This window comes from Onychomys torridus, chromosome X (genome assembly GCF_903995425.1).
Source record: "Onychomys torridus chromosome X, mOncTor1.1, whole genome shotgun sequence".
Lineage (NCBI taxonomy): Eukaryota > Metazoa > Chordata > Mammalia > Rodentia > Cricetidae > Onychomys > Onychomys torridus.
In genome coordinates this window covers 63,035,786-63,049,269 of record NC_050466.1, presented here as the reverse complement: position 1 = coordinate 63,049,269, position 13,484 = coordinate 63,035,786, and the positions used below count along the sequence as shown (strand labels likewise).

The following is a 13,484-nucleotide window of genomic DNA, read 5'->3' as shown; positions in this document are numbered from 1 at the left end:
GTCGTGGTCATGGTTTCTAGTCATAGCAATAAAGAAGTAACTAAAACAGCATCCTTACCTTTCTGGCCTGCTCTGAAACACTAAATATAATTGGCTGTACTATCCTTCTAGAAAAGTTCCTCTCTTCCATTTTGTGACAGTAAACTTTCAGGGTATTCTAAAATGATCTCACAAGTTATCTTCTTCCACATAACCTCTATTGTTAGAATTATTTCATATTCCATCCTAGGACATCCATTACCTTCAATTTCTTCCTTAGTACTCTCACCCCTACCCAGTCAGGGTTTCAAATACTATCTAGTGTCAATACTATGAGGTGATACTCTGAGTTACACTTCATTTTTATCTCTGGACCTATACTCAACAATACACCAAATAAACCTACCTCAGACTGAATCCATTCCCATTCAGAATGATGCTGTTATACCCTTAAACTCAACCCTGCTCATCCTAGATTAATTCCTTTTTCAAGGCTTCCATACCAAGTTATTGGGTGCTAAACTTTCATTGCCTAAAGTCTTAAGACTATTTTTTTTTTGCCATCTCCATTGCTATCATGCTAGTCTAAATAGGAAGCTACCATTTCTTCAACTACTTCCTAATCAAATTCGCTCTATCCATTCTTGGCCCTCTTCCAAATCACTCTTCTTTTAAAAATAGTGTAATATTCTTCAATGATATTCTTTTATCCTTAGTTGCATGCTCATATTCCTTCACAAACACTCAACCATCTTTTACATCTCCAATCCTACCAGGCCTAGTTAGGTCTCTATTGCTGTGATAAAACACCATGACCAAAGGCAACTTGGACAGGAAAGGGTTTATGTCAGCTTGCATGTCCCAATCACAGTCCATCATGAAGGAAAGTCAAGGCAGAAACCTGGACACAAAAGATCTCTGTTTGCTGACTTGCTCCCCATTGTTTGCTCAGCCTTCCTTCTTATGGCACCCAGAATAGGCTTCCAATAGTACCTCTAGACTCTTGTTCTTTATAGTTTTTGCACTTGGGAATTAGAACTGAAACTCTGTACTTGAAGACAAAAGTGATTTGCTAAAGCTTTGATCACAACACCCAAAAGCCTAGGACCCAAGCCTAAGACATCCTATAACCTTATTGTTCTAGAACAAATTGATTTCTGTTTTCCATAAAAAGAAAAGAAAAAGAAAGATGGGAACATTTATTACCTACTGTGCCTTTCAGACTGAATTCATAAACCATTTAAGCAGTCTTTATCCCTCAAATCTCCAGTGAGTCAGATAGTCCAAATGCTATGTTACAGCTGTTCTCAAAAAATGTTTATGAACAACTATGCCAGAAGCAATTACCAGGACACAAAAAATACACACAGCAATGTAAAACATTGTGCTTGATTCTGAGACAGAATTTATAGCAAGCCAAGAGTAGCAACAGAAACTTCCGTCTAAGTCTGCTCATACAACCCCTACCAGACCCACAACCCTGACCTAACATGCTTACCCAGAATGGACTGTGAAGAGTAAGTACGACAGAAAAAAAAGAATATAATAAAGAGGAAGAGGAAACACAGGACTGGAAGAAGAGATAGGAGGAGAGCTTCAGAGCAGGTGATACTTAGAACTTGGAGATTTTCCTTCAGATTCATCTTATCTCTCCTTCTATACAGCTAAGCTTCCACATATCTGCTGGGAACTAAACACAGCATCAATTCCAGAGTGAGATTAAAAAATGAAGTCTAAAGTCAGTCTTACCTGAGATTCATCATAAAGTCTTCATGGTTTCCCCTGTTCAGGTGCACGTCAGTGGGGTAGACAAGAAAACTAACTAACAGGATCATTAGGACTTCCATGGAATTGTTCCCTCGATCTACAAAATCACCATTAAAAACATACAGATTGTTCTCTGAAGGCAGGCCATTCTGGGGAAGGAGAAGGAAGAAAACAAGGAGTTAAAAGAATGCTCTTTGAAAAGAAGGGCTATGTGTTTGTTCCTACAGAAACAGAAAAGAGTTCCAGTCATTTCTTTCACTGGGAAGAATCTGCTCACTGGCTTGAGCTTCTTCCAGAGCACATACCAGCAAGGGACCTGGAACCAAAGAATGAGCGTGGGACAGGAAAATTTCAGGGAGGATGGGGATTGCTTATTCTATCCATCACATACCATGCGTTTTCTCTGGAAGGAGCTAGGATTTGTCCTGTCAAAAGTAGATACCCTCATGGGGGAAGGGGAAGAATATATTGTAGAAAAAATGCAATAAAAAAGAAAACATATAATGTAACTACCAAAAACGTATTATCTCATCCTTCTCTCTGAAAAGAGGGAAACTTCCACCCAGAGAAAAACAGTAAATTAACAGTTGGAGCATTTTCATTCAAAGGGCCCTATATTTAACTTCTATGGGTTGCATTTATCTCAATCTACAAAACGGAGATGATGATATGTCCCTTGCCAAATCACCTGTGATAATGGACATGTAAGAACTCAGGCAAGCTGGGCATTGGTGGCACAAGCCTTTGATCCCAGCACTCAGGAAACACAGGCAGGTGGATCTCTGTGAGTTCGAGGCCAACCTGGTCTACAAAGTGAGTTCAAGGATGGCCAGAGCTGTTACACAGAGAAACACTGTCTCAAAACCCACAAAAACAAAAACAAAAATGAAAGGAACAAACAAAAGAAAGAACTCAGGCAAGGGGACAGTTCTTTAAGATAGGACTGGGAGAGGACGGATATGCCAGTGGGCAGGTAGAACCACACCTGGTACTTCTACTCAGTATGTATTCTGATCGATTGATGACCAGGCCGTAGCAGACATCAGCTACTTTGAGTATCACTCCTAAGTATGAGATACTATTTTTATTTATACATTTATTGTTAAGATAAAACTATTTGTGTGAAAAGAAACCTAGAACAGGGGAAAACACTAGTTTTAAAATAGCTATTAACTTGTTCAGTCCTTCACTACAAACTCTAAAACAAAACATGTTTAATATGGCATGGTTACATTTTCTCAGTGTCGTACTTGATAAGGAAATATCCAAGTGCATTCCTACTGCACAGCAAGATACAATCAAATGTTTTGAAATGTATTACAAAGAGGAAAGTCATGTCAAAATATACACTTTCCCCAGAAATGTTATCTTCAAGAAAGAATATACATAACTCTAATTATTTTAATGTTTCAAACTATTTTCAAATTCTTCTTTTGATAGATCTCAAACTATGTAAGAAAATCTTACTACTTTATTTCAACGTTCCCCCATTTATGAGCATTTAAAATCATCTATCTCAGTATAAAAAGTAATTTAAAACAATTCAGGTTATAACACATGACTTAGGGATTCCCAAAATTATTTTTACAGTGTAATGTGTTCTGAAGGTAAGTGGGGAAGGGAATCAGTGGTGTATTGTAATAAGATGATTAATATCACACTCCAGCTCCACCTAAAACACAGTTATCTTTGAGAAAGTTATCTAACCTTTTCTTCATCTAAAAAAATGGGAATGAAACCTCCTCTCTTTAATTACCATGTAATAACATTTGGGAACTCAATATTATATGTACAAACAATTCCATGCAAACCATAAACACAAATAAAGATTCATTAATTATGATCTCCATGCTATTTCTAATTTTAAGATTGCATTACTTAACATTTTCTTTTTTAACTTGCTTTTCATTTATTCTTTGTGTCTTTAACATCATGCCTCCCAGTCCCCCCCCACTTCCCTCCCCACAGAATAAAACAAAATAAAATTTAAGAGAAAAAAGAAAAGAAAAAGGAGAAAGGGAGAATCTCATCATGGAAGCTGAAGTGTGACACAGTGAGTCACGCAGTAAATCCCTTTATCCATACATCTCACCTGCGTTCAACTACACACACACACACACAATGCAAATAAATCTTCTTAAAATTCATGACATTAAAATAAGGTATTTGTATTTTAAAAATTAATGGATTAGAGATAACTAAAGAAGAGTTGAAATATATTACTGGCTTCAGAGAGCAAACTGATTTTTAAAAACCAAAAATGATAGAATTCATAAAGAATAAGTAGGAGCCATGCACAGTGGTATAGGCCTACAATCTCAGCATTTGAGTATGAGATAGAGGCAGGGATAATAGGAATTCAAGGTCATCCTTTAACAACATACAGAGGCCAAGGCCATCCTAAGAAACACAAGGCCCCTCAAAAAAAAAAAAAAGAAGAAGAAACAAAGGAATGAAGAAAAATAAAAATAAAGGAAATAAAGGGATGCAGGGAGTGAGGGAGACAGCTCAAAACCAAGAAACTAATATACTAATAATAGGCATTCTATGTTGGGGGGGAACAGAGGGAGAAGAAATAATTCAAATAATACTAAAAGGAATTTTCTATGGCTAAAAGACTTCAGGAGCTAGAGTGATGGCTCAGTGGTTAAGAGAGCTTGACTTTCTTGCAGAGTATCCAGCACCCATATTGGGTGTCTTAAACCACCTGTAGCCCCAGAGGAAGAGAATCCAATGCCTTCTTCTAGCCTTTATAGTGTCCATAATCATGTGCATGCACACATGTGTTCAGAAACACAAATACCTAAATTAAAAATACAATTTTAAAAGGAAATTTCAGTTTCATGTTTGAAAGAGCTCATTACTCTTAGGCATAATGGGGGAGAGATTCCATTACTTGTTAAAGGTCTTAGAAGATGCCAAAATAAAATAACAAAGGGAAAAGAAAGAATAAGCTTGGTATTATACTTATCATTTGAAGTAGAGGAAGGCAGAAGATGGAAGAATAAAAACTATATATTAAAGAGGAAAAGAAGACTATGAGACAAGAATTCTATATCAACAAAGATATCATTAACATCTAAGGGTAGCAGAAAATATTTACACAGATATGTGAGGGTTCAAAGGTTCTTCAGGATAGAAGAAAAATATGTAGTGGTTTAGTACCACAAAAACAAACAATGAGTATGTATACATGTATACCAAGCACAGTTTCAGATGTGAGCAACAAACAAGTTGATAATACAATGCCACTTTATTCAATGAGCTTGCACTCAGAAAGATAGCCCTCATATGTTTCACAACAGAAAGCGCTCAACAAAATACTCTAACCAAGTTACAATAACAACTAAAATGTCTTCAAGCCAGGGAAAGATTAAGAGGAAAGAGTACTGTTGTAGAATAAACTTTTTGTACACATGAAGATGTGTCTTTGCCAAAATGCTTTGTGATTGGTTTAATAAAAAAGCTAAATGGCCCATAGCTAGATAGGAAAAGAGGTTAGGAGGGACTTCTGGGGACCGAGAGGTCTCAGAAGAAGAAATGCAGAGTCACATGTTGAATGCAAAGGAAGAAGGACATGTAGGAGGAGAGGTAAAAGCTATAAGCCATCTGGCAGCACCTAAATTAATAGAAATGGGTTAATTTAAGTTATATGAGCTAGTTAGAAACAAGCCTAAGCTAAGTCCAAGTTTTCATAATTAATAGGAAGTCTCTGTGTGGTTATATGGGAGCTGGCAGGCAGGACTGAGAAAGACTTGTTGCACATGGTGCCCGACATCTGGCACATATATCCACATAAGGCCTAAGAAACATTTTTTTAAAAAGTTCAGAACACAGAGCCAAATGAGGCTTCCTGGTGACTGAGGTTTCTTGGGTAGGCTTAGCGTACAGAGATGCAGCTACTGGCCACAAGCTGAGCTGCACAGCAGCTGACATGATAGTTTAAGATTTGTCTCACTAGGTCAGAGAACACTGAAGACAGATCCAGATGGGAAAAAAACCTCTAAACAGGTTACTGTGTGTTTAAAAAAATGTGCTTAGGCTTAAAAAAGAAAAGAAAATGGGTATAGAGAATCATAGAGAAAATAGTTCGTAAATAATAAGATAAAGTCTTTAAAGAGAGAATAAAACAATATAAAAAGGATAAGCCAAATAATGATGGAAAATACACCCATATGGTGTCTTGTTGACTTTGAATTTTTTTATTACCGGTGAGTGAATAACAGCTGCTGAGAGACATGGGATTGTAACAGGGACTGCTGAATTAAACCAGCCTCGATACATTTGTAGGGATGCCTTAATTTTAAAATGGAAGTCAGAAAATGTATTGCTTTGATGAAGAGGTTATGCTTTTGTTTCCACAGAAAATGAAAGGCTGTGGATTCCTTCAAGATTGATGGAGAAAAGGTTTGATCAAGAAAGACCCCCTGAAAATCCTGGCTATAGACATAAAGAAATAAACCTTAAGAAGCTACAACACAGGTGATGTATAATTTACCTGCTCAAACATAAAAAAAAGTCATCTTTGGCTGGTTTATGTTCAACATGCAGTCCATGTTTATGTTAATGCAGATATGTGCTACCTTTGAAAGTTTCTGTGTTTTCAGATGAAGGGGATCAGACACCAATGAAAATGAGTGGCCCAGGTGATCCAGCCTCTTACAGTGCCTCTGTTGCAGTTTCCTCAGAGTTCTGAATCAAGAACAGCTTTAAGGCTGCTAGTTGTGATGGTCCAGCCTCAAAGACTATTCTAGCCAGGACTTCAGATAAGCCTTGTGCTTTCCCATTGTACAGAGACTGGACAACAAATATTATGGCTAGTTTTCCAAGGACTGACCATTATCTCTATTTTCTTGGTTCCCTAAAGATGCCATCACCCATAGACAACAGGAAGCAGTCAGTCTAAAGAACACAATGCCCACATTCCCAATTGGTGGGGTAGGTAGGTTTTGGTTGTTAGGTGGGCTATGGCTGTCATCATTTAGGGGGACTGGTTACACATTGTTACTGGTCATGGTCAGGGAGAAAGCTAAACAAAGGAGATTAGATTCAGGAATTGATTCTGAAGGGAAAAAGGGGGGATATAATATAGAAATTATGGGATAAAAGGGTAGATTGTTGAGCCTACTTTTGAACAATAACTAGTCTTAAATATTTTGCATAGGATTTTTGTATATTGATACAAATTTAAGGTTATGTTTTTGTTATACTACACACACACACACACACACACACACACACACACACACACACACAATTCTTGTTTAAAATATTGTACCTATACAGCTCATTTAAAATGTGAAGTTTTAGTCCTTAAAAGCTATTTAGGATAATAAAGAAATACAGGTTAATAGTCATCTATAACAATCAAACTTAGTCATTTTAGGTATATTTTCAAGGTCAATCAAAGACTATTTTAAATAGATAGATGGTCTTCAAACAGAACTTGGCATTTTAATGTTTTAATGGCATAGGGCTTTTCATGACAGTGAGACAACTCTGCTCCTGGCATCACCAATCTACTTCATAAAAGGATGATGGGAATTAAAGAACCTCCATCTGGAGTTTGCTTTTTATATGGCAAAACCTAGCCATTTGGACAAGAAACTGCCCTTGCCTCAACTGCTGACAGTATGCTGTTCAAAATGTACAAGCAAGACACAAAGGAAAGCAACTGTTTAACTTTGCCAAGACAAGGTAGGACAGTCTTTCAAAATCCTGCTTCACAGAAAAGTCTGTCAGATATTCTAGGCCCACAGGCCAAACAAAGATGGATGCCCCAATGTTACAAGGAACCTTGGATGACTATCCAGGCAGCCAGAAGTCTCTGTCATTTCTTAGTTTTGGAAGTTGCTCTCTCTGCACTTCCTGTTTACTCAAGTAATATTTTATCATTCTTGGGTCTCTGATGGGTATTGAAGATTAGTTATAGTTTTATAGTTTTTCTTGTTACCAAATTCAGAAAAGAAACTTATATAAAAGATACAAAATAAGATTGAGAGACATAAAAGCTTAAATTGTTTATCTAAGAAAATGTTTTGAGGTCTAAAAAGAGAGTTTTAAGATGGTAATATAAGCTATGATAGAAAATGTTTTAGGCATAAAACTTTAAATTCATCAAGATAAGATACATAATATAGTATTTTCTCTGAATTTGCAAAATGCTAATGGACTGGACATTATAGATGTACTTCTTATCTCATAATTTTTCTTATTGAATATAGTTTTACTATGTTAGAGTTAAAAACCTTTCTTTTTTAGGCAAAAAGGGGGAAATGTTGTGGAATAATCTTTTTGTACACCGTGAAGATGTATCTTTGCCAAAGTGCCTTCTAATTGCTTTAGTAAAGAGCTGAATGGCCAATATCTATGCAAGGAAAAAGGTTAGATGGGACTTCTGGAGACAAAGAGGTCTTGAGAGAAGAAGAAAGGTGGAATCGTCAGCCAGACATGGAAGAAACAAGGTGGGCAAAATGGAGATGAAGTAACAAACAGATTAAAAATATGGGTTAATTAAGTTATAAGAGTTAGTTATAAACAAGCCTAAGCTAGTAATAATTAAGTCTCCATGTCATTTTTTGTGAGCTGGTGGCCCAAAGAAAAATCTGTCTACAGAATACAACTATGAACAGCTAGTATTCAAATATATTATTAAACATAAGTCAATATGAAATTATCAAACTGCATTTAATTACTAAGCAATAATTCTAGAATCAGAAGAGGAAATTGTTTAAAATTACAAATACATTATTCAGATTCAATAGACAGAAATTAAAGTTCAGAATCTCAAAAATGGGGCTGGAGATGTAGACTGCTAGCTTAGCATGTGTCTTAAGGTTTTCTATTGCTGTGAAGAGACACCATGACTACAGCAACTCTTATAAAGGTAACATTTAACTGGGGTGGCTAGCTTATAGTTTCAGAGGTTCAGTCCATTATCATCATTACAAGGAGCATGGTGGCATACAGGTAGATGTGGTGCTGGAGCTGAGAGTGCTAGATCTTGCAGGCAATAAAAAGTCAACTGATAGTCACACTGAGGAAGTGTGAGCAAAAGAGACCTTAAAGTCCACCCCCCACAGTGACACACTTCCTTAACAAGGCAACATCTCCTAATAGTGCCACTCTCTTTGGGGACCATTTTCTTTCAAACCACCACAGCACGCCTGAAGTCCCCAGTACCACACAATACTGAGCATGATGGCAGTCACCTGGAATTTCAACTCTTGAGAAATGAAGACAAAAGAATCAGGTATTCAAAGTCATCCTCAGCTACAAAGAGAGTTTAACACCAGCCTAGGCCATATAACACGAGACTTGGTCTCAAAAATGAATGAATGAATGAGTAAATAAACAAACAAACAAACAAACAAATAAATAAATAAATAAATATATAAATAAGAAATGAATGGTTTACTCAGTAAAAGAGAATCATGGTGTACTTGCTAGTTTTAAATCAATTTAACACAAGCTAGAGATATCAGAGAGAAGGGATCCTCAATTGAGAAAATACTTTTATAAATTCAGACTATAAACAAGTCTGTGAAGCATTTTCTTCATTAGTGATTGATGGTGCCATCCCTGGACTGGTGGTCTTGGGTTCTATAAGAAAGCAGCCTGAGCAAGCCATGAGGAATAAGCAAATATGTACCAGCCCTTCACAGCCTCTACATCAGTTCCTGCCTGCAGGTTCCTGCCCTGCTGAGTTCCTGTCCTGACTTCCTTTAGTGATGGACTATGATGTGAAAGCATAAGGTAAACCAAAACCAAAACCAAAACCAAAGCCAAAGCCAAACAAACAAAAAACTTTCTTCCCAATTTGCTTTTGATTGTGGTGTTTTATCACAGCAATAGTAACCCTAAGTAAGAAAGATGGTGTAAAAATAAATGTTTAACTATTTAATAAATACACACAGTGTATTAGAAACATTACAAATAGGAAGGAAATAAAAATAAATGGGAAAAAGTTAAATTTTCAAACACAATTTTAAAAATTAGTTTAAAAAAGTCCAAATACAGTAATAATACAAAAGAAAATCATCAAAACAACATAAAGAAAAAACAAACAAAGCAAAATAAATGGTAAAGAAAAATATAAGGAAAAATTTCAAACATTTAAATGAGTTGAATTTTCACATTAAAATATGAAAGCTATGCTAGAACAAAAACTCAGGTAAATATTACTTCTGAAAAATATATACATATGAGGTTAGAGAAGATTAAAAACAGGTAGATATAACAAAGAGAAGATAAGAATGGAAATATTATCAGGAGACAAAATAGAATTTAAGATTAAAATGTTAACTGGGTGTTGTTTCATAACATCTATAATCCTAGTATTAGAGAAGTAGAAACAGAAGGATTACAAGTGTTAAGCTAACTTAGGCTACAGAACAGGTTCAAGGTCAGCCTGAGTGACATAGTGAGACTCTGGCTCAAAGACAGGTGGTAATGTGCCTTTGTGGTAGAATACTTGCCTAGCACACAGAAGGCTTGGGTATAGTACCTAGCATCCTAAAAATTAAAGTGTTTAACAAAATCATAAAGTTTCATTATAACAGGATAAAAAGCACTTCATAAACAATATACATTTTATGAATTTGTAATCAATATTCAAAGAAGGAATATTTGTTTCATATTCTAACCACAAGTGCAAAAATAAATTGTTTAACAATACAAAGGTAGTGAATATTTGTGTTTAATTATTGCTTTAAAATAACCTTCATAAATTCTTTTTTTTTTCTGAGACAGGGTTTCTCTGTGTAGCTTTGCACCTTTCCTGGAACTTGCTTTGTTGACCAGGGTGGCCTTGAACTCACAGAGATCCGCCTGCCTCTGCCTCCCGAGTGTTGGGATTAAAGGCATGCTCCACCACTGTCTGGCCCTTCATAAATTCTTGACACTCTTTTTTTTTAAAGGTAAAATCTAATTTTCTTCCCCTTGAGTGAGACAGACTTAATGACATGCTTCTAATAAACAGGAAAAAAATCGTAGAAGTGATTATGTGAAATTTTAGAGACTTAAATCACAGAAGACAGTGCAGCTTCGTGTTTCTGTCTCTTAGATTGCTCACTTTGGGGAAGACCAACTGCTATTGTCATGAGAATGTTCAGCCAACCTTGTAGAGAGACCTATGAGTTTAGGAAGGAAATGAAATGCTGCACCTAGAGCTGTATGACTTAGCCATCTCTCTGTACTTTTAAAAGATTGAAAGATTTATTTTGTGCGTATGAGTGCTTGTCTGTATACACACACACACACACACACACACACACACACACACACACACACACACACACACACCATGTGTGTGCAGTGCTCTCGGAGGCCAAAAGAAGCCCTGAACTGGAGTTAAAATGGTTGTGCAGGACCATGTGGATGCTGGGAACCAAACATGGGTCTTGTGCAGGAGGAGTGCTCTTACCTACTGTGTTTTCTCTCTAGCCCTGAGTTAGTCTTCTTGAAAATAGGCTCTTATTTGATCCAGTCAATCTCTCAGATGACCACAGCCCTAGACAATAGCTGACCTAGAATCCCATGAGAAATCCTGAGTCAGAATCATGCAGCTAAGCTGCACCCAAATTTCAGACCCACATAAACTCTTAGATACTAAATTTTGTCATTTCAAGGCACTAGGTATGAAGGTGACTATTTATTGTAATATATAATACATATACTTAGCCAACTAAAATAGAAAAGTTATACAAACTGAAAAAACAATAAACTTTAATAGTTATACAGAAAATTTTACAAATACAGTATAATTAATTTTTCAGATACCCATGCAAACTTGGTGAAAATTAACTTTATACTTGGCCTAAAAGAAATCCTTAATAAATTCAAACTAAAAAATATCTCACAGGGCATTTTCTTATATCACAATCCAATAATATTTAGAAGAAATAATACAATGTGACTAGAAAAATTCTTGCTCCATGATTGATTCTTAGAAATTAACAGTTGTATTCTTGATAAGCAGTGCCTCAAAGAAAAAAAAAATTAAAGCAAAGCTCAAGTTTCACATGAGGGCTGAGGAGAAGGCTCAGTGAATAAACTAGTTGTTAGGCAAGGAGGAGGGCCTGATTTCAGGTTCTCAGAACTTACAATAAAGATTGGTGTGCTGGTACAGGTGTGTAATCACAATACTAGGGGACAGAGACAAGTGGATTTTAGGACTCAATGGCTAGCCATCCTAGCCAACACAAGAAGCATCAAGTACTTTGAAAGACCTTGTCTCAAAATATCATGTGGAAAGTGATGAAGGAAGACCCTGATGTCAACCTCTAGCCTCTATATATGCTAGCAGAAGTGAACACACACACACACACACACACACACACACACACACACACACGCACGCACGCACGCACGCATGCACGCACGCATGCACAGATACCACTACCACTTCCCCACTTCCACAATTAAAAAAAAAAAAGAAATCTTAATGTATACTGACTTAACTGTTAAGCCTCTCAAGACAATGGCTTCAAGAAAGGCAAAATTTATTTGGATATATTCCTGTCTTGCTTGTTCAGGATTAGTCAAATTACTTTGCATAATCCAAGTTAGAACACATTTTAGTCTCCAAATAATAAAGGAACTAAGTTTCCTTAGTTACATGAGTCTCTAGGCTCCTGCTACTGAGAGTTCTCTCAGTTCCTTTCAAATGAGCAAAACTTCTTCACTCAGTTCCAGTAAACTCAGATTTGCGCTGTAGCTAATAAATAACACACCTCTCAAGACATGGAGATTAAGCCAAGAATTACAGAAAACCCAGGGTAACTAGAGTTTTGAAAAGCACTCAGATGATCTGCAAGGGAAAAAAAGAAGCAGAACATAATTAACTTAGACACACACAAAAGATGAGACATTTTTTTATATTCTCGCCTACTTCCCACCGAAGCATTTGATAATAGACATCTGGAGGTTATTTCAACATATCTGGACATACCCTAAAGCATATCAAACAATAACATCTGGACTTCAACTCTATAATATTGCAACTTTCATTTTTCCAACCTTGATTTTCAAGATCTACTCTTCTCAGAAAGGAAACGACTTTATCTCAGTGGCAGCATGAAGTATCCCAGCGATGGGAATAAAGGGTTTGATTACCTTCACAGTGGGAAAGCTATGGGCATGGGCTGAGGTGGAGGAGTGTGGGGAAGAAAGGAAGAAAAGTGAAACAAGACAGCATGGAACCCAACGAACAGCATCAGTATGATACCCACAGGGTTAAGAGTTAATTAGCTGCTCTGTGATCACGGCTTTTCAGCTTCAGGAGCACCACTCTCAGCACCAATTTAACAAACTAATTCACTAATACTTGATTTACAGTTTCAAGCTTTCCATTCAGTGAGGGAAAATGTCTTGTAATGTTACCAAGACTGAGGCTCTAAATGAAGTATTTCAAATTGGTCACTCCAATTAAGCAAAAGTGGCTGATTACACTTAACCTTTTCAGAAAATAAAATCTAAAAACATGACCTAACTAATGATATGTAAATTGCTTCACTTGATGATAAAATTACATTTGAAGACATATAAAGTGGAGGTGCCCTTTTAGCAAAGGTCTGTTGTGGTTAAGAGTATGGTACCTAGAGGGGAAAAATTCTTTCCCAAGCCAGATGGGATTGTGTGAGCTGAAAATATCTCAATTTTAAAGTGCTAAATGCCAAGAAATTAATAGTCAAATACTAAACAAACAAACAAACAAAAACCTAAGAACAATTCCTCAA

General features: G+C 36.4%; 1 protein-coding gene across 1 annotated transcript in view; it reads right to left on the bottom strand.

The window, feature by feature from the left end:
* The window catches only part of Ppef1 (protein phosphatase with EF-hand domain 1), a 63,922-nt gene that overhangs the window by 20,870 nt on the left and 29,568 nt on the right, over positions 1-13,484 (bottom strand). The window contains exon 6 of the mRNA XM_036175131.1: positions 1,729-1,895. Within this exon, the coding sequence (XP_036031024.1) occupies positions 1,729-1,895 (167 nt within the window). The remainder of the gene's footprint in view (positions 1-1,728; positions 1,896-13,484) is intronic.